Source organism: Musa acuminata, chromosome BXJ3-7 (genome assembly GCF_036884655.1).
Source record: "Musa acuminata AAA Group cultivar baxijiao chromosome BXJ3-7, Cavendish_Baxijiao_AAA, whole genome shotgun sequence".
NCBI lineage: Eukaryota > Viridiplantae > Streptophyta > Magnoliopsida > Zingiberales > Musaceae > Musa > Musa acuminata.
In genome coordinates this window covers 11,712,398-11,735,190 of record NC_088355.1, presented here as the reverse complement: position 1 = coordinate 11,735,190, position 22,793 = coordinate 11,712,398, and the positions used below count along the sequence as shown (strand labels likewise).

Sequence of the window (22,793 nt, the reverse complement as noted above, 5' to 3'; positions counted from 1 at the left end):
AAATGCCTTTGGTTTATTTTGAAATTACTTGATGCTTTCATGATATATTTTCTTTTTAGTTTAGAATTAATTTTCTTGAAAATTACATGTTTAAAAATAAAAAAACAGAAATTATGATCATGCTGATAATTTCGAAAATAATATTATGATAAACAAACAAAATGATTTTGATCATGGTTAAGAAGTAATAATGTGTATCATGTTTGATTAACATTGTTGAATGAAATCACGTTTGACTTAAAGTAATGCATAAAGATGTAATATGAAATGGTTATTAATAATTTTATGCATGTGATTTTAAGTTATCCATGATCATGAGCTTGTTTGATCTTCTTGACTTAATTTCAAGATCTATAGCAAAAATCATGTTTGAATATATGAAAGTGTTAATTTCATTTTCGGATTCAGTTAACAATTGGTATCCTAACAATCGGATTTTCTCATACACTTATGAAAAATATTTTTCTAAAATGGATTTGATAAAATGATTCATGCTTATAAACTCCATCTTGAAATATGAATGATAGTGTTTTTGCGTTCAAAGATTTGTTTCACATTCATATCTCCTATGATTCGTATACAGAAAAAGAATTTATAAATCATAACACAATGTGATTTCTTATGCAAAAATAAAGTGCTTTTGTGATTCTTTGCTAAAGAGAATAATTATTAAAATCATGATCTTGATAACATGAAGCTCTTTATAAATCAAGATCGTTCATTATGCTCCCTACATTTATCAAAAAGGAGTTTTTCAAATGAAATGCAATTCAATGAAGTGTCATTTTGATATCTTGAAACTTGGAATATTTTAAAATGTGATCTTTGATAAGAATGTTTCAAGTTGCTCCTTTTACTATATCTTTTCAAATGAATCATAAGCCTTGATATCATATATCTTATAATACAAGATTTCTTTGCCTTATACTTATCTTAATTTGGCATATAAAGACTAAGGCATGCTTAGATGAAAAAGAATCTCTTAAAAAATGCTTTTCCCATTTGATCGAGATTAATGATTTCATGATATTTTATGAATCTCGAAATTAATTTTAATGACTTGATTATGAACTTCAAGTTAATGATTTAATTTGAATAAGTTTTATCTAAATCATAATCTTGATCTTGCAAAATTGAAGTCACAAATAATATCTTGTGGTAGTCATGAATTGATACTCACAATATGAAAACATTGATATTCATGACTTAAAATGGATTGAAACATTGTATGCTTAATTTAATCATTCTCCTATGTTTCAAAAATTCCTTAAATGCCTTATGTGATGATTGAAAACTAATCTGCTTTATGATGAATTACGAATCATGACTTGATCTATGATATAAATGCCTTGAAATGATTGAAATATTTAACACTTTTATGCTCTTCCCCCTACTTTCTTCTTGTTTTCAATGATAAAATGGGGAGAAGTTTTGATCATGCATGGTAGGATATAATTTGACAAAATTGATACCATCATGATATGAAACATTTATAATATACAATTATGCATGCAATACTTGTGCTTTCTAATTATGATGTGATGTATTGCATATGATGTAAATCATGATTTAAAATGCTATGAGTGCCAAGTTACACATTTTGAGAAGAAATTGTTATATTGAAATATTAATGTAATTATGAATGGTGATATGATATCATGCATGTAATACTTCAATTTATGATAATGATGCATGCTATGATAAAATATTCATGATGAAAAATTATCTTGACATTCATAACTTGATTATTCATCATTTGTCATGATTTTGAAATCGTTGTAAAAGGAAAAGAGAACTACAAAACTGTATTCTCTCTTTCTTTTTTACAATGACAAAGGGGGAGATAGCTAGCTTGTACAAGTCAAGAAGATGCAAAAACTTGATTTGCTAGCTTACCTATTTTAAGAAGCAAAGATTGCTAACTTGCTTATTTCAAGAAGAAAAATTGTCTTCTTGAACATCACTATCTTGAATATCTCAAGAAGCAAAACTTGCAATTTGCACATTGCAATAGGAAGCAAGAATCATGAGCTTACACAAGAAATTTATCTTGCATTTGCTTTCGAAATTTTTGCTAGCTTATATATTGTGAAACTTGTATATCGTAAAAATTGCTAACTTGTTGGTCTAAAGAGAAGCAAAAAGTTGCTATCTCAAAAGAAGCAAATGTGCTATCTTGCCTATCTCAAGAGGCAAAAATGCTAACTTGCGCATCTAGCAAAGTGAGCAAAATTTTCAAGAAGCAAGAGTTGCCTTCTTGAACATCTCTAATTTGCTAGCTTGCATGATGTAGAACTTGCTATCTTGAACATTACCAAAAGTGCTATCTTATATGCTATAAAACTTGCATATCTAAAACTTGATAGCATGAATGTTCTAAGCATGATGTAACACTTGCTAAATCTTCTAGCTCCAAGATTGCATGATGATAAAACTTGATACTATGTTTTTCATGCAATGAGTTGAACCAATATCACACACACTTGATTGTAGTACTTCTCCTTTTTGTTGATGACAAAGGGGGAGAAGTAAGTTGATGAAAGTATGTTGATGACATGACATGTGATGCATAAGTTTATGCATATGTTCATGTTGATGTATTGCAAGTATTCATGATGAATATTGCAATGACTTGAATTCAGTTTGAATTCAAGGTTCTATCAATATGGCATATTGATAGGGGGAGTTTGTTTAAACTCCGGGAGTTAAGTTTAACTCCGTCATCAAGTGGTTGTCATCATCAAAAAGGGGGAGATTGTTGAATCTCGTATTTTGATGATGAAACTACTTGATATATGTTTATGATTTAATCTGCGTTTTGAGTGACGCAGGATGCTTCGATCAGGATGAGACAATTAAAGTAGGAAAATCATGTTGTGCCGAAGGAACATGTCAGAAGATTGGACGTCGGACCGGTGGATCGGTCGGCGTATCGACAGAAGGCTTCGGGCCGTGGACTCGGGCATCGGGCCAAGAAGAGCGGGTATTGTGCCAAGGATATCGGAGTTGAAGAGTCAACTGGCCGATTGGGCAATAGGCTGCACGAGAGGACGATGCGCCGAAGAATCGGACGAAGCGTCGAGGGACCAATGACATGTCGGACAACTTGGTTAATTGCTTAGGATTAATTGTCTCGATTGAAGTTTTGTTTTGTTGTGCAGGATTAACTACGATAAAGAGTAAGACAAGCAGCAGGTGTTGCCCCGGAGTCAAGATCAGGATCACGTTGGGAGTTCGAGAGTTCGACGGAAGTTCGGACGGTCGTCGGAGGTTCAGCGTGAACAGATCCGAGAAGTCCAGAAGCTTGCCAAGCGAAGCTCGTCGGAACTCGCCAAGTGGATCGTCGCAAGTCCAGGAGTATGCCGGATGTCCGCAGAAGGATCACCGAGGGTTATCGGTTGATCGACGGAAGTTGGCCGGAAACTCGCCGGAAGAAGCGATTGACGCATTGGAGCAAAGCTGCATAAGTTGTCTTAGAGTTAATCGTAGTTAGCACGATGATTAAGCATGAAAATGGGAGGTGATCCCATTAGCTTAATCTTGGGGCAATTGGGCCCCTGAAAAGATTCAAAGTGGGCCGAATGGAGTGAACCATTCGGACCCAGATTGCACCAGGAGGTGCAACCGCCCCAGCCAGGAGGTGCAACCGCCTGGGCTGTGGGGTTGAGAGGTGCAACCGCCCCAGCCAGGAGGTGCAACCGCCTGGGCTGTGGGGTTGGGAGGTGCAACCGCCCCAGCCAGGAGGTGCAACCGCCTGGGCTGTGGGGTTGGGAGGTGCAACCGCCCCAGCCAAGAGGTTGCACCGCCAGAGCTCAAGTTTCGAGCTCTGCCAGGCGATGCAACCACCGAGCTCAGTCTTCGAGCTCTGGCAGAGAGGTGCATCAGCCTGAGCTAAGTCTCGAGCTCTGCCAGGTGATGCATTCACCAAGCTCAGTCTTCGAGCTCTGGCAGAGAGGTGCATCAGCCTGAGCTCAGTTTGGAGCTCTCCCAGGTGATGCAACCACCGAGCTCAGATTTCGAGCTCTGCCAGGTGATGCAACCACCAAGCTCAGTCTTCGAGCTCTGCCAGGTGATGCAACCATCGAGCTCAGTCTTCGAGCTCTGGCAGAGAAGAGCAATCGGCTGAGCTCAGTCTTCGAGCTCTGCCAGGCGGTGCCACCTCTCCAGTTGAGAGGTGCAACCGCCTGATCCCAGAATTCTGGGATTTGATCGATTTGATCGTTTTGAGCTCGAATTTTGAATTGGGTTGGGGCCTATAAATACCCCACCCATTCAGCACTGAAAAGATACAGACCTACACCGAAATCTTGATCTTTTCTGTGATTCTAAGAGCTCAAAAGTGTTGTAAATCCTTTAAGTCTCCTCCTTCTGTTCTTCAAGTTTTCAGTTGTAAAGTGAGGAGAGAAAGGTCTGTAAAGGTTGTCTCCTGAGCCTGTCAAAAGGAGAGAATTTGTAAAAGGGCAGTTTGGCCTTCGCCCATTGAAGGAAGGCACCTAGTTGACGTCGGCAACCTCATCGATGGAGGAAGCCAAAAGTGGAGTAGGTCAAGGCTGACCGAACCACTCTAAATCTCTGGTTTGCGTTTATTTTCGAGCACTTTATCATTACTGCAAACCTCCCTCATTACTACTGCTCTCTGCGCTTTCACGAACAAGTTCTAAGTGCTGTTCTTCCGAATCTGCATTCAGACGTAAATTCGTATTTTCATACATTACAGTTTACGTTTACGTTTGATTCTGCAGAACTGTCTTCCGTGCTTTTACGAACGAGCTTCTTTGCAGTTTACACTTACATTTTGATCCTATTGATAACTGCAAACTTTCCTCTACGATTTTACGAACGAGTTTCAGCATTTAGACGTAAAACTGCATTCAGACGTAAATCGGCTTTCCTTGCTCAATCATCAGATCTCAGTTCACGTTTACGTCTTGATTTCATCTGCATACTGCCTTCTGCGAGTATACAAACAAGTTTCAAAGTTTAGACGTAAATCTGCGTCTAGACGTAAAACTGCGTTTAGACGTAAATCTGCGTTTAGACGTAAATCTGAGTTTAAGACGTAAATCTGAGTTTAGACGTAAATCTGCGTTTAGACGTAAAACTGCGTTTAGACGTAAATCTGCGTTTAGACGTAAATCTGCGTTTAGACGTAAAACAGCGTTTAGACGTAAATCTGAGTTTAGACGTAAACTGCGCTTAGACGCAAAACTGCGCTTAGACGCAATCTGCGCTTAGATGCAAACTGCACTTAGATACAAACTGAGAATTTGCTTTTGCATCATAATAGTTTTTGAACGAACGCAGCTTTTGGTTTTTAATCGCTGTAAGATTTCCGCTGCACTAATTCACCCCCCCCCTCTTAGTGCTCTCGATCCTAACAATTGGTATCAGAGCGGGGTATTTCTCATTTCGGATTTACACCCGAGAGAAATGACTTTTCAAGAGGGCTGTTCGGTCTTTCGTCCACCGTTCTTTAACGGATTGGACTACACTTATTGGAAAACTCGAATGAGAGTTTTCTTAATTTCTCTAAATCTGGATTTATGGAATATCATTGAAAACGGTTTTCAACTTACCTCCAAACCGATGAACGAATGGTCGGTTTTGGAGAAGAAGAATTTTTCTTTAAACGCAAAGGCTATGAATGCCTTATTTTGCGCATTGGACAAAAATGAGTTCAATCGGATTTCTACGTGTGAAACGGCTTTCGATATTTGGCGCACTCTTGAAATCACGCACGAGGGAACTAGTAGAGTCAAAGACTCGAAAGTTAATATTCTACTGCTTGATTTCGAGCTTTTTCATATGAAACCAAGCGAAACCGTTGTTGACATGTACACCCGTTTTACGGATGTCGTCAATGGTTTAAAATCACTTGGTAAAAGCTTTTCGGATTTTGAACTCGTTAACAAAGTTTTGCGCTCACTTTCTAAAACTTGGGATTCAAAAGTAACTGCTATTCAAGAATCGAAAAACTTGAACCATTTTCCACTTGAAGAACTAATTAGTTCATTGATCATATATGAAATGACGTGCAATGCACGTGAAGAACTTGAGAACCACCTTCCAAAGAACAGGAAGGATTTGGAACTCTGGACAAATGAATGCCACTTGAGCGATGACTCAAGTGATGAGGACAATGATGAACAAACCAACCTTCCAAAGCACAGGAAGGATTTGGGACATAGAACATTTGAAGACCACTCGAGCATAAGCTCAAGTGATGGTGAACTTAAAATGAAACGAAAATTAAAAAGCAAAAAGAATGGAACTACTTGCTTTAAACGCAAGAAGAAGAACAAAAATTGGGATGAATCGAGCTCATCTGAAGACGAGAAAGTCAACAAAAGCGAGGCGACAAAATACGCCTTACCAGCCTACGATGTTGAGGTAATTAAAATGCCTTTGGTTTATTTTGAAATTACTTGATGCTTTCATGATATATTTTCTTTTTAGTTTAGAATTAATTTTCTTGAAAATTACATGTTTAAAAATAAAAAAACAGAAATTATGATCATGCTGATAATTTCGAAAATAATATTATGATAAACAAACAAAATGATTTTGATCATGGTTAAGAAGTAATAATGTGTATCATGTTTGATTAACATTGTTGAATGAAATCACGTTTGACTTAAAGTAATGCATAAAGATGTAATATGAAATGGTTATTAATAATTTTATGCATGTGATTTTAAGTTATCCATGATCATGAGCTTGTTTGATCTTCTTGACTTAATTTCAAGATCTATAGCAAAAATCATGTTTGAATATATGAAAGTGTTAATTTCATTTTCGGATTCAGTTAACAATTGGTATCCTAACAATCGGATTTTCTCATACACTTATGAAAAATATTTTTCTAAAATGGATTTGATAAAATGATTCATGCTTATAAACTCCATCTTGAAATATGAATGATAGTGTTTTTGCGTTCAAAGATTTGTTTCACATTCATATCTCCTATGATTCGTATACAGAAAAAGAATTTATAAATCATAACACAATGTGATTTCTTATGCAAAAATAAAGTGCTTTTGTGATTCTTTGCTAAAGAGAATAATTATTAAAATCATGATCTTGATAACATGAAGCTCTTTATAAATCAAGATCGTTCATTATGCTCCCTACATTTATCAAAAAGGAGTTTTTCAAATGAAATGCAATTCAATGAAGTGTCATTTTGATATCTTGAAACTTGGAATATTTTAAAATGTGATCTTTGATAAGAATGTTTCAAGTTGCTCCTTTTACTATATCTTTTCAAATGAATCATAAGCCTTGATATCATATATCTTATAATACAAGATTTCTTTGCCTTATGCTTATCTTAATTTGGCATATAAAGACTAAGGCATGCTTAGATGAAAAAGAATCTCTTAAAAAATGCTTTTCCCATTTGATCGAGATTAATGATTTCATGATATTTTATGAATCTCGAAATTAATTTTAATGACTTGATTATGAACTTCAAGTTAATGATTTAATTTGAATAAGTTTTATCTAAATCATAATCTTGATCTTGCAAAATTGAAGTCACAAATAATATCTTGTGGTAGTCATGAATTGATACTCACAATATGAAAACATTGATATTCATGACTTAAAATGGATTGAAACATTGTATGCTTAATTTAATCATTCTCCTATGTTTCAAAAATTCCTTAAATGCCTTATGTGATGATTGAAAACTAATCTGCTTTATGATGAATTACGAATCATGACTTGATCTATGATATAAATGCCTTGAAATGATTGAAATATTTAACACTTTTATGCTCTTCCCCCTACTTTCTTCTTGTTTTCAATGATAAAATGGGGAGAAGTTTTGATCATGCATGGTAGGATATAATTTGACAAAATTGATACCATCATGATATGAAACATTTATAATATACAATTATGCATGCAATACTTGTGCTTTCTAATTATGATGTGATGTATTGCATATGATGTAAATCATGATTTAAAATGCTATGAGTGCCAAGTTACACATTTTGAGAAGAAATTGTTATATTGAAATATTAATGTAATTATGAATGGTGATATGATATCATGCATGTAATACTTCAATTTATGATAATGATGCATGCTATGATAAAATATTCATGATGAAAAATTATCTTGACATTCATAACTTGATTATTCATCATTTGTCATGATTTTGAAATCGTTGTAAAAGGAAAAGAGAACTACAAAACTGTATTCTCTCTTTCTTTTTTACAATGACAAAGGGGGAGATAGCTAGCTTGTACAAGTCAAGAAGATGCAAAAACTTGATTTGCTAGCTTACCTATTTTAAGAAGCAAAGATTGCTAACTTGCTTATTTCAAGAAGAAAAATTGTCTTCTTGAACATCACTATCTTGAATATCTCAAGAAGCAAAACTTGCAATTTGCACATTGCAATAGGAAGCAAGAATCATGAGCTTACACAAGAAATTTATCTTGCATTTGCTTTCGAAATTTTTGCTAGCTTATATATTGTGAAACTTGTATATCGTAAAAATTGCTAGCTTGTTGGTCTAAAGAGAAGCAAAAAGTTGCTATCTCAAAAGAAGCAAATGTGCTATCTTGCCTATCTCAAGAGGCAAAAATGCTAACTTGCGCATCTAGCAAAGTGAGCAAAATTTTCAAGAAGCAAGAGTTGCCTTCTTGAACATCTCTAATTTGCTAGCTTGCATGATGTAGAACTTGCTATCTTGAACATTACCAAAAGTGCTATCTTATATGCTATAAAACTTGCATATCTAAAACTTGATAGCATGAATGTTCTAAGCATGATGTAACACTTGCTAAATCTTCTAGCTCCAAGATTGCATGATGATAAAACTTGATACTATGTTTTTCATGCAATGAGTTGAACCAATATCACACACACTTGATTGTAGTACTTCTCCTTTTTGTTGATGACAAAGGGGGAGAAGTAAGTTGATGAAAGTATGTTGATGACATGACATGTGATGCATAAGTTTATGCATATGTTCATGTTGATGTATTGCAAGTATTCATGATGAATATTGCAATGACTTGAATTCAGTTTGAATTCAAGGTTCTATCAATATGGCATATTGATAGGGGGAGTTTGTTTAAACTCCGGGAGTTAAGTTTAACTCCGTCATCAAGTGGTTGTCATCATCAAAAAGGGGGAGATTGTTGAATCTCGTATTTTGATGATGAAACTACTTGATATATGTTTATGATTTAATCTGCGTTTTGAGTGACGCAGGATGCTTCGATCAGGATGAGACAATTAAAGTAGGAAAATCATGTTGTGCCGAAGGAACATGTCAGAAGATTGGACGTCGGACCGGTGGATCGGTCGGCGTATCGACAGAAGGCTTCGGGCCGTGGACTCGGGCATCGGGCCAAGAAGAGCGGGTATTGTGCCAAGGATATCGGAGTTGAAGAGTCAACTGGCCGATTGGGCAATAGGCTGCACGAGAGGACGATGCGCCGAAGAATCGGACGAAGCGTCGAGGGACCAATGACATGTCGGACAACTTGGTTAATTGCTTAGGATTAATTGTCTCGATTGAAGTTTTGTTTTGTTGTGCAGGATTAACTACGATAAAGAGTAAGACAAGCAGCAGGTGTTGCCCCGGAGTCAAGATCAGGATCACGTTGGGAGTTCGAGAGTTCGACGGAAGTTCGGACGGTCGTCGGAGGTTCAGCGTGAACAGATCCGAGAAGTCCAGAAGCTTGCCAAGCGAAGCTCGTCGGAACTCGCCAAGTGGATCGTCGCAAGTCCAGGAGTATGCCGGATGTCCGCAGAAGGATCACCGAGGGTTATCGGTTGATCGACGGAAGTTGGCCGGAAACTCGCCGGAAGAAGCGATTGACGCATTGGAGCAAAGCTGCATAAGTTGTCTTAGAGTTAATCGTAGTTAGCACGATGATTAAGCATGAAAATGGGAGGTGATCCCATTAGCTTAATCTTGGGGCAATTGGGCCCCTGAAAAGATTCAAAGTGGGCCGAATGGAGTGAACCATTCGGACCCAGATTGCACCAGGAGGTGCAACCGCCCCAGCCAGGAGGTGCAACCGCCTGGGCTGTGGGGTTGAGAGGTGCAACCGCCCCAGCCAGGAGGTGCAACCGCCTGGGCTGTGGGGTTGGGAGGTGCAACCGCCCCAGCCAGGAGGTGCAACCGCCTGGGCTGTGGGGTTGGGAGGTGCAACCGCCCCAGCCAAGAGGTTGCACCGCCAGAGCTCAAGTTTCGAGCTCTGCCAGGCGATGCAACCACCGAGCTCAGTCTTCGAGCTCTGGCAGAGAGGTGCATCAGCCTGAGCTAAGTCTCGAGCTCTGCCAGGTGATGCATTCACCAAGCTCAGTCTTCGAGCTCTGGCAGAGAGGTGCATCAGCCTGAGCTCAGTTTGGAGCTCTCCCAGGTGATGCAACCACCGAGCTCAGATTTCGAGCTCTGCCAGGTGATGCAACCACCAAGCTCAGTCTTCGAGCTCTGCCAGGTGATGCAACCATCGAGCTCAGTCTTCGAGCTCTGGCAGAGAAGAGCAATCGGCTGAGCTCAGTCTTCGAGCTCTGCCAGGCGGTGCCACCTCTCCAGTTGAGAGGTGCAACCGCCTGATCCCAGAATTCTGGGATTTGATCGATTTGATCGTTTTGAGCTCGAATTTTGAATTGGGTTGGGGCCTATAAATACCCCACCCATTCAGCACTGAAAAGATACAGACCTACACCGAAATCTTGATCTTTTCTGTGATTCTAAGAGCTCAAAAGTGTTGTAAATCCTTTAAGTCTCCTCCTTCTGTTCTTCAAGTTTTCAGTTGTAAAGTGAGGAGAGAAAGGTCTGTAAAGGTTGTCTCCTGAGCCTGTCAAAAGGAGAGAATTTGTAAAAGGGCAGTTTGGCCTTCGCCCATTGAAGGAAGGCACCTAGTTGACGTCGGCAACCTCATCGATGGAGGAAGCCAAAAGTGGAGTAGGTCAAGGCTGACCGAACCACTCTAAATCTCTGGTTTGCGTTTATTTTCGAGCACTTTATCATTACTGCAAACCTCCCTCATTACTACTGCTCTCTGCGCTTTCACGAACAAGTTCTAAGTGCTGTTCTTCCGAATCTGCATTCAGACGTAAATTCGTATTTTCATACATTACAGTTTACGTTTACGTTTGATTCTGCAGAACTGTCTTCCGTGCTTTTACGAACGAGCTTCTTTGCAGTTTACACTTACATTTTGATCCTATTGATAACTGCAAACTTTCCTCTACGATTTTACGAACGAGTTTCAGCATTTAGACGTAAAACTGCATTCAGACGTAAATCGGCTTTCCTTGCTCAATCATCAGATCTCAGTTCACGTTTACGTCTTGATTTCATCTGCATACTGCCTTCTGCGAGTATACAAACAAGTTTCATAGTTTAGACGTAAATCTGCGTCTAGACGTAAAACTGCGTTTAGACGTAAATCTGCGTTTAGACGTAAATCTGAGTTTAAGACGTAAATCTGAGTTTAGACGTAAATCTGCGTTTAGACGTAAAACTGCGTTTAGACGTAAATCTGCGTTTAGACGTAAATCTGCGTTTAGACGTAAATCTGCGTTTAGACGTAAAACAGCGTTTAGACGTAAATCTGAGTTTAGACGTAAACTGTGCTTAGACGCAAAACTGCGCTTAGACGCAATCTGCGCTTAGATGCAAACTGCACTTAGATACAAACTGAGAATTTGCTTTTGCATCATAATAGTTTTTGAACGAACGCAGCTTTTGGTTTTTAATCGCTGTAAGATTTCCGCTGCACTAATTCACCCCCCCCCTCTTAGTGCTCTCGATCCTAACACATCATGTGCAATACATGTCATTTCGTAAGTCATCAAAAACCTAATAAGTTTTTCGAGCGAAAAATTGTTCAAGTCCTTTGCTTCTTGTATTGTCATTACTTTATGATCCCAACTTTTTGGAAGGGATCTTAGTATTTTATAAACAAGTTCAAAATTAGAAAAACTTTTACAAGTATTTTTAGATCATTGATGACATCTATAAAACAGGTGTACATGTCTCCAATGATCTCACTTGGTTTCATACAAAACAACTCATAGCTATGAACCAAAAGATTAATTTTTGACTCTTTAATCATACTTGTGCCTTCGTGTGTGACTTCGTGTGTGTCAAATCTCATATATAGTTTCGCATATAGAAACCTGATTAAATTTATTTTTATTAAGAGCGTAAAATACGTTAATCACTTTAGCATTCAAAGGGAAAGTCTTCTTCTCTAAATCATTCCATTTATTCATTAGTTTGGAAGACTTTTCAAAACCACTTTCAACGATGTTCCATAAATCGAAATCCATAGAAAGCAAAAAAATTCTCATTCTAATTTTCCAATACGTATAGTCCATCCCATTGAACATAGGAGAACAAGTAATAGAAAGACCCTCTTGATTACTAGTAAAGGCCATTTTTTTTAGGTGTTAAACCAAATGAAAAAAACCTTGGCTCTGATACCAACTGTTAGGATCGAAATTGACACTAAGAGGGGAGGGTGAATTAGTACTTTTAGGAAAACAACGTCGATTCGAAAAACTTCAATGATTTGGAAAAGCTTGATTCAATGAAACCGTATCATAAATGATATCAAAGTGTGCTTGATCTAGAGTAAACATAATAAGCAGTTAAAGCAGAAAAATAATAGTAATGAAGAGCAGAAAGAAAATGCACACCAAATTTATAGTGATTCAGTTGTTGTGACCTACGTCCACTCCCGATTTTTCCTCCGTTGAGGCCACCGACGTCTACTAACAGTCTTATTTCTATGGACGAAGACCAATTACCCTCTTACAACCCTTTTCTCCTTTTCATATGTTTAAGAAACAACCTTTACAATTCACTCACCTTTCTCTCAAACTGAATTCAAAACTTAGAGCCAAAGAAAGGGAACTTTTAGGAATTACAATAACATTTAACACTAATTTTCATTCAAAATGTTCTATATGTTGAGCAAAGATGAGATGGGTATTTATAGACCTCAAATAGCTTTAAAAATGGAGCCAAAAAATATATCATCCTGGGTTTTCGAGGTACTGGTGGTACCACCACAATTACTCTAACACTGGGTGGTGCCACCTCCTGATAGAGCCTCGGAGATTGGGCTCTGGCAATACCATCGCCTGGCAGCATTAACTCCCGACAATACCATCGCTCAGTCTGGACGGTACCACCACTCAGACTCCCTAGGAGGTTGAGCCTCATGTAGTTCCACCGCTAGCTCTAGCGGTGCCCCCGCTTGATGTGGTACCCAATTGGCTCATAATTGAGTTAGTATGATTTTTTTCTAAAACTAACTCAAATTGAAACCCTAACTATGATAATTAATGCTAAACAATTATAATGTAAGTAATTCGTTATCCCACATGTCAATTATTCATTTAAACTCCCGGTGAAACTTCTGGCGCACTCCCAGCAATCTTCCGACGAACTTTCAGCGAACTTCTAATGAGCTTCCGACGCATCGTCCAAACCTTCGGCATATCCCCCAATTCTTTTAGCTCGATGTATGATCTTTGACTCTGACCCAACATTCGATTCTTTTTTAATTATTTTTCCTTTTCACGATCGTAGTTAGTCCGATATCACTTTTCTTAACACATGGATTAGATCATTAATTCATCGATTGATTTCATCATCAAAATTCGAGATTCAATAGCTCGATCTTGTTGAACTTACAGCTCTCGTAGGCCACTAGGTGACTCTCTTATATAAGTACTCCCCATATAGCAAAGTTCGAAGCATCTATCTGGACTTCAAAATATTTTCCATAGTCTAACAATTTAAGTAGTGGTTCTTCTAATATAACAACCTTTAGGTCTTAGAATATCACTTCACATTTGTTTGATCATCGCTAAAGCTACTCCTTCTTTGGTAACTATGTTAGTGGAGTTATATGCTTTGAGTACCTAGCTATGAAGCATAGATAATACTTCGACGAAACCAAGGAAGGACTCTAGTACCTTCTTTGGTGTTTGCCACTTCGCCACAGTTTGCATCTTTAATTTGTTCATCTGAATGGAACATTTGCCAATTTGATGCTCTCATAATAAAATCTACATCTGAGCAAAGTAGCACTTCTCCCTTTTCATGAACAAAGTGTTCATCCTGAGAATCTTAAAAATTGTTCAAATGTGCTCGACATGCTCCTCGAGTGTTTGACTATAAATGATGATATTATCCAAGTAGACGACCATAAACTTGTTCAGATACTCCTTGAGTAGTTGTTTTATGAAAGTATAGAATATGGTTGAAGCATTAGTTAATTCAAAAAGCATCACCTTGTTCACACAAGTAGTCTTAGCTTTATCGTTAATTCAAAAAGCATTAATTAATTCAAAAAGAACTCAAACACTCTATACCTATTCACACAAGTAGTCTTAGCTTTATCGTTTTAAGCAATGCGTACTTGCTAGTAACCTAATCGAAGGTCAAGTTTAGAGAAATACTTAGCTTCGCCTAGTTGTCGAACATGTCAGGAATGAGTGAGATAGGATACTTGTTCTTTATCATCACCTTGTTTAGGGCCTAATAATCAATACTTAATCGAAGGCTCCAATCTTATTTCTTTTGAAAGAGGACTAAAGCTCCGAATGGTACTTTAGAACTATCGATGAGACCACTACCTAGCAGTTCATCTAATTGCTTCCTAAGCTCTACCAACTCTAAATGGGTCATGCGATATAGTGGTCTCAATAGAGGCTTCACTCCTAGCTCCAACTCGATGTGATGATCCATGCCTCTCTGTGGTGGTACAATTTCTGGCAACTTGGGTGGCATAACGTTAATGAACTCCTTCAAAACGTTCACCACCATAACAGGTTCATAAGTAGCCTCCACATCAAGTAGCTTTAGTTTTAATGCAACGATGAAAGTTAATTCACCTTTTCACACTCCTTTCTTCAATTGAAAAGTAAATATTTATTGTAGGTCCTTGGTTTCTCCTTGAGAAATTAGAACCACATAGGTGTCATCATCTCCCATTAGGCATAGGGAGTTCAAGAACGTCATTGGCACCAACTTCATTATGGGCATGAACTCCATTCTATAGATCACTTGAAAATTGTCCAACGACACTACCATCATGTTTGTGCTTTCGCTCCATATCCCGATCTTGATGAGGACCCCTTTTACTAGTTCGATTATCTACTTAGCCTTCGAGTGTATAGCCTTCATTCGACTTAGTTTTTTCTCTAAGTTCAACCTAAGTCGTTTTGCTTCTTGATCGATAATTAAATTGTAGGTAGCACCCATGTCCATCATCACATAGGTTGTTTGGCCATTTAGCTTAATATTTACATATATCAGCTCACTACTTCCTACTTTTTATAGTTTTGTCTTTATGTTGTCCCCCACTTGACCTTGCAATGCATTTAACAAATGCATTGCTCCCATGTATGGCTCTTGTGAGTTTTCATCATTGCCACTAGATTTTGAACTACTTGAACTAAGGGCAATAGTCTTACCCATGTTTGATCTTGGGGGATGGATTGATGTTGTCAATGTAATTAGTACTTGCTTTTGTAGGCACTTTTGTGGGCACTTTGTGTGGTCTTCCACACAAGAATTATTCGCGGCCTTACCTTTTGAGCTCCACCCTTTATGGGAACTCTTTTTCTTTTACTTACTTTCGGACTCTTTTTCTCGAGAATAATTAGATAGGTGATTTTTTTAAAGATTATTTATCTTCCCCAAGTTCTCCAAGGAAAAAAAAAAAAAAAAAGTCAATTAGCCTTTCCGTAACTGTGATTACCTTAATCACATCGGTGATATTCTTTTGAAGTAGTTCATATTATGTCCATGGCTTTAAGCCATTGAGGAAGCTAAACAACTTGTCCTTCTCGGACATATCTTGTATGTCTAGTATCGGTGCAGAAAATTGCTTTACATAGTTTCGAATAGAAGTACTTTGGTGGAGTTGTCTTAGCTTCCTTCTTGCAACGAACTTTATGTTCTCGGGAAGGAACTGGGTACTTAACTCCCACTTTAAGTTCTCCCATGTATCCACTCGACATCGACCTTGTTGGGTCTCTTCTTAACATGTTTGCCACTAAAGTTTTGCATCTCTATTTAGATACATAATTGCTATCGAAACTTTGGTTTCTTCAGAATCAGGCCTCGTAACTCAAAAATACTATTATATATCGAACAGAAAATTTTCGATCTCCTTCACATCTCTAACACTCCTGTTGCAATGCAGCTCGGGTGCCCTCAAGTTTTATGGCCGAGCAATGTAGGTATTGCTCCCTCTCACATTAAGAGCCCTTGTGAATAATGTAATCCTGGACATAAGTTTCACCATAACTTCGTATAGATGTTGTATGGAGTCTTTGGTGTCTTCCGTCAATCGATATACTAGAGACTCAACCTTGTCGATCCGAGATTTTGCATCCTCTTTAAAGTTCTCTACACCAAGAGGCCTTTGTTAGCCTTGCATCCTCTTTAAAGTTTCTTTAGACTCGCTTCAATAATATCAAGATAGGTTTCCACAATAATCAGTCACTCATAGTGGTTTCTTTTCTTGGTTGACACTATGAATTATGCTTCCTCCACTCGCGAAGAATGGCCAACTTCTCGTCTGTCTTATTTGTTGTTGTGCTCCTTTTGAGTTGCTCCAATAGCTTGAGAGCAAGTTTGCACTTGCAACCCACCTGTGACTACTTGGGGCCATTGTTTGGCTTGCCTTATGTTGCTCGATTCGCCATAATGCTTTATTATAGTGAAATTATGAAACTTTTACTATTTGCTCGAATTACTTATCCGCTTTGATACCATAATGTCACAAACTTAGCTGCAATTGCCTAAGTCATGAGGCACCTTTATGTTATCCATCCACAAAAAGTCAGCCTAGTTGCAACCTCGTTTAAGTCCTAAAAGACTAGTAAATGAGCAAATTGATTAATTCGAAAGCGAGCGATAAACAAATCCCGATATCTCATGAAAAATATATCTTTACAAGCAATTCAGAAAACATTGGATGTGCAAAAAAGAAAAGAGATGAAGGAGAAAACAAGTACTTTAGAAAGCAAACGAACAATCATAAGTATACAATTGACTACTCATCGAGTGTTGGGTGTATTGGCAAGTTCCTGTAGGCTTAACGTGTGAATTTATAAATCCAGCCCAACACAACCCCAAACCCCCATCCAACCAGGTGTCACAGTAGGGGTTTTAGAGTGTTGAGAAGTCTAACATTTTTCTTGTAGCCTATAGAAAATAGGCCATGGCACGTGAAAGCTAGGCCATTTTGGGGTAGTTTTACTATTCTAGTAAGCGATTGCTCTACAACGTGACAAAGTGTTCCTACTTATAGTTTTCAAGCAAAACATACAAAAAAAAAAGGCAAAACATGCTGCCGAAACATATGTATAAGCAAACAAAAGTAACGATAGATCCGTTGACGAATGTGTTGTGGGTGCGCGATGACTATTTATGATAGAGTGTAGATTGTTTACTTCATTTTTCAATAGAATATCAATCGAAAGTAAAAGTGATATGAACCTACTTAAAGGCAATAACTAAGAAAAAGAAGAATCAATAGGCAAATTTTATAGAGGAAATATCTTAAATCTTTGAGGTGTTGCTCGTTAAATCTTTAATAGGCATCTACCCAATTCAAGCAGCATGAGATATTTAAGAGAAAAGATCGATGCACAACAAATAAGGTCTTTTTCTTTATTTGAGAGATCCATAAAAACTAACAAAGATCAACATAACTCGATCAACCCAACACTAGAGTCAAAGTTATTAGTGAGTTGGAGCAACGGTGGTGAGTCAAAGTTCAATTACTTAATAATAGTGACGGAGAGTAGTTGGAAGCCAAGAAACACGTTGTAATTAGAGCATAATATTAAAGATCTAATAAATGTGAGAAGATGTAACATCCACAAAGGTTTCGACAAGAACATCGAAGAAATAAGTAGGGGAAAATATCATAAATAAGTTTGTACAAAGGGTTCGATGTGATACTTGTGAATATCAATATCTTTCGATTTTATTCATGCTTTACATAGCATGTAGAGGGTTTGCAGTAGGCTTGATAACCTCATTTTGATTGTCTTTTATAGTCGTCTTAGTTTTATAAATGCAGATTATGACAGTCGTCACATATGAGTAAAACTGTTCAAAAATAGGCTATCAAAGCAAGATCATTTTGAGAATTTTCTAGCTCCATAGAGCGGTAAGGAGTATCATCCAATACAACAACTAGGAGCTACCCGAGTGACATATGGCTGGATGGGCTTTTGGGTAGTGTCTATTGTTAGTTCATTACTTTATTTTGTAGTAATGTCATGTGGGCACTTATGGGGACTTTTAACCATGACGAATCCTTTGTCGCATAATCGTTCAAAGCTTATGAAGTTTATATCTATAATTTATATTATTTATTAAGTATTTACTAAAATATCTATTTATAAGATATCGAGTCCAATGTTTCTTCTAATTCATTTTCTCTTTTTGTAAAGAATGATAAAAGATTTTGAGGAAGTTGACCCTTTGTAAATGAATAAACAAAGGTAACTTAAGACTTAGATAAAGTCAATTAAGTTTATAACAAAAAGATAAATTTTGACCCATCTCTTCACTTGATCAAAGCAATTTCTTAATCCAAAATACCTTTCATGTTTGATGAATTGGTGAATGATAGTTAAATCTATTGGAAATCTTCTCATGAAGCTAATTTTTACATGTATTTCCTTTAATACTAAATCACAAATATTCCGAACGTTAAGATGCTTCACAAATATTAATCTCTCTCACATATTTTACTCTTACCATTCATCCAAAAAAAACACCCACAGCTAACCATAGTTAAATTGGAAAAATTAAATACGTAAAGTACCCCTGATGTGTTTCTTTGATCATATTTAATTTTAAAGGACGCTAATACCATTTAGAACGAACATCAATCAACGATCAAAGATTAGTTAATAGACATAGATTAATTATAATGACATACATGTGAAAATTCTTAGATTTGCAAGTATTTTATGTACGCTAAAGTAGAGGAAAACATCACCCGAACACAAAAGCTATCCCTTTTTATCGCCCATCCTTATCTCCATCCGTAGTATGGGTGGGTAGCACGCTACAGTTGCTGAAGACGATGGCATGCAAAGACAACTGGTCATCTTCCTCCAAAAGAGGTCCGTGTTTCAGTCATCGATCGAAGGCATTTATGGCTTCAGATCGTCACAAGATTCTATACAAAACTAAGAACTGAGAAATGTCAACACTGCAAAAGCAGCAGCTCTTCTTGTTTGTATGAAGAGGAAACCAGGGAGAGCTGAGAGAGAGAGAGAGAGAGGGTGCAAAGAGCAAACCTGTTCATCATCTCCCCTGCACATGTCAAATTTGCCATATACCAAATTGGGAAAGATAGGGTTGATCTTTGGAAGGAGCAAGTGGAAACAATTTTCTAGGGCACTAAAAAGACACAGACATCTCCCCTGCTCATGTCTCCAGCAAACCATGTGCTCCTGACATGTTTTCACTCCCAGACACTGCTATATTTTGTGGACCCTTGTAGAAGATACCAATTAAACTCCCAGCCACTCGCTCTTATCTGCCATCTTATCTACAAGAAACTATTATCTCAGCAACTCTATTATTTTCTGGACCTACCCTTTTCCTGAAGAATAAAGAAAAATGACATGAATGATGCTTAAACTGGTGCATGCACAGAGAGAGAGAGAGAGAGAGAGAGTGTCGCTGGAGAAAGAAGCGGCTTGTCACAGAGAAGACACTGAATTATGAGATACAGATTAAATATGAATCTTAAGTACACACCTTGTCCTTATAGTATGTATCAAACGGCCAAGGATCTATGCTCGGATTCTCAGAACCCTTATTAGATTCGCCTTTAGATCATAGTCGCACACCTCCACTGTGAGAGGGCTGGTTGAGTTCCAAACCCTTCACTTATATTGGACTACTCAAATGCAAACCACGGTGAGCTGCATGGTGCATGCAGTGACATATTATAGTCGTTAATGGATATTAGGCTTTTAGGTTATGAATATATATATATATATATATATATATATATATATATATATAATGTATTAATGGATAGATGAACATGACGTGGACACAGATGACTTTGAGCATCTTTTCTCTGAGCGTCGTCTCCCTCTCCTCGACGCATCTCTCACAGCCCCCACAATGACAACCCCTCACATGCCCATTCCTGCAATTCCACATTTATAACACGTTTTTCATCGATCACGTCCCCTTCATCCTCGCCCTGTCAACGTACGTGTACCCACACTGCACCACCTGCTCCTCCCGTCCCCTCTTCGCTCTCCTCCTCCTATCTTTTCATGCCTCATCTCTGCACTCTGATGGATCCAAGGAAGCACACACATCTCTTCTGAAGCAAACTGCCCAACTGGAGGTGCTCATGGATTGCCTGCAGGAGTGGCCGGAGCCGATCGTCCCCGTGCAGTCCTTATCGGAGGCGCCGACCCTTCCCGACCGCTACGTAAAGCCGCCGTCCCAGCGGCCCTCGGTCGGCGACGCCGCACGCAGCCTCGACATTCCGGTCGTCGACCTCGCCATGCTGCCCGGTGGCGGCGTCGTCGAGGCGGTGTCGGAGGCGTGCAGGCACTGGGGGTTCTTCCAGGTGGTGAACCACGGCGTGAGCCTGGAGCTGGTGAGGAGGTTCCGGGAGGCGTGGAGGGGATTCTTCCATCTGCCCATGGAGGAAAAGAAGAGATACGCGAACTCGCCGAGGACCTACGAGGGCTACGGCAGCCGGCTCGGGGTCGACGAGGGCGCCAATCTGGACTGGGGAGACTACTACTTCCTTCACTTCCTGCCTTGCTATCTCAAAGACCATGACAAGTGGCCTGCAGTCCCACCATGCTTGAGGTACCGCAAAACCCTGGCTTCCGCTCCTTCCCATGAGTCGATTCTGACTCCCGCCCACGTGAGACCAGAGAGGCGACGGACGAGTACGGCGTGGAGGTGAGGAAGCTGTGCAGGAGAGTGATGAGGGCGCTGTCGCTCGGCCTGGGCCTGGACGCCGACCGCTTGCAGAAGGCCTTGGGCGGCGACGACGAGGGCGTCTGCATCAGGGTCAACTTCTACCCCAGGTGCCCGCGGCCGGACCTCGCGCTGGGGCTGTCCCCGCACTCCGACCCCGGCGGCATGACGGTGCTGCTAGCGGACGACCACGTCCACGGGCTCCAGGTCTGCAAGGACGGTGTGTGGATCACTGTCCACCCCCTCCCCAACGCCTTCATCATTAACGTGGGGGATCAGATTCAGGTAACTTCGTCATCGAGCTCTCTCCTGTCCTCATCTTGCTGTCTGTTGCGCCAACCATGGCACAAACCTGTTTTGGGCTTCCTGCGCTGTCACAAGAGGATCCATCTGAAGACAATCATGCACCTACAAAGTCCAAAACATGAACCACTATCCTCTGCTGCATTGTGTTCCTCGAGGGAAACACTTGGTACAACAAGGGTAGATGCATTTCGGTTCATCAGGTCCATGTTGAGCTGGCCAATGACACCCAATCAGACCTTATGGACCACTGCACACAGTGCAAGTCCAATCACCGAGATATATATATATATATATATATATATATATATATGTATATATATTTATGTATATATATGTATGTATAAATGTATGTATATATATGTATATATGTATATATGTATATATGTATACATATATTTATATATGTACCTTATTCAATCAAACAATAGAAATGCAACATTAACACATGTATGTGTGAACGCGTCCTTAGGTGCTGAGCAACGCAGAGTACAAGAGCGTCGAGCACCGGGCGATCGTCCACGCCAAGGAGGAGCGCCTCTCCGTGGCCTTCTTCTACAACCCAAGGAGCGACATCCCCATCGGACCGGTGCCGGAGCTCCTCACGGTGACCGGCCGCGCCGCCCTGTACCGGCCCATGACCTTCGACGACTACCGCCTGTTCATCCGGCGCAAGGGCCCTCGCGGCAAGTCCCAGGTCGAGTCACTCGAGGCCATGGCCATCCCAGGGACTTGACCGGCCCCCGCCCCCCCCCGTCGTCGTCCTGCTCCGCGACACTCTTCCGATCCCAAGAAGAACGATGAGGACCCGACGAGGGAGCACAGAGAGCAAAGCTTGGGACAAATGATAAGTAATATCACAACCGATTTGGCATAGACATCCCGTTCTTCCTTTCTTTCACTCGAGAACAGTAAGCAAACGATTCGATGTTGATGTCTGTAAAAGGTAGTGGGTTTTCTTCCACATGCACGACTGTTCATCAGCTTTCACCCGGAATTGTCAAGCTAATAATAAAGCGGTCAGTATAGTAGGCGTGGAGGATGCAGCTCCATTCGGCGCGCACAAGAAAGACGAGGAGGAAAAAGGCCTGATGCCGACCTGACACGAGGAGGAGCGACGGCCTGCAGTCTTGATCGTTCCCGTTTGTTTACCTTCGACTAAGGTTTCTGTCCTTTCGTCCTCTGACATGGCTTCCGTCGTCGGCGACTTGTTCCTGATGGTCGTGGATGAGATAAGCTTGCAAGAACCGATAAAATTTTCTGTGATTTCTTGGTCCGATGTGTTAGAATATAATGGCAATGGGTAAGGATGTAGAACCTACTCTTGGATAATATCTCAAGGATTTAACTGTAATCTTAAATCAATCAAAATAATCCCATTAAATGTTTGATAGGATCAAATTCAAATTTGTTGTCAACTTAGCACATGGGCAGGGACCCCATGCTTGTTGGAAACCTTATGGCCGAACGAACTGTTAGCATGGATTGATCCGATCCCGAA

The 22,793-nt window shown here is 39.4% G+C and overlaps 1 protein-coding gene across 1 annotated transcript; it reads left to right on the top strand.

Annotated features, from left to right (window-relative positions):
* The first annotated feature begins 20,163 nt into the window (after positions 1–20,163).
* On the top strand, positions 20,164–22,256 carry LOC135643832 (jasmonate-induced oxygenase 2-like). The gene is made up of 3 exons (XM_065161195.1): positions 20,164–20,875; positions 20,944–21,274; positions 21,765–22,256. Exons 1-3 carry the CDS (start codon positions 20,406–20,408, stop codon positions 22,026–22,028), a joined length of 1,065 nt encoding a protein of 354 aa, XP_065017267.1. The 5' UTR covers positions 20,164–20,405; the 3' UTR covers positions 22,029–22,256.
* Positions 22,257–22,793: the final 537 nt, after the last annotated feature.

What these genes read in the sequence shown, in the direction of transcription:
- LOC135643832 (XM_065161195.1), top strand. Translation starts at nt 20,406, where the DNA reads ATGGATTGCCTGCAGGAGTGGCCGGAGCCGATCGTCCCCGTGCAGTCC. An exon ending in GCAGTCCCACCATGCTTGAG is followed by an intron (nt 20,876 to 20,943) that starts GTACCGCAAAAC and finishes ACGTGAGACCAG; the next exon opens with AGAGGCGACGGACGAGTACG. An exon ending in ACGTGGGGGATCAGATTCAG is followed by an intron (nt 21,275 to 21,764) that starts GTAACTTCGTCA and finishes ACGCGTCCTTAG; the next exon opens with GTGCTGAGCAACGCAGAGTA.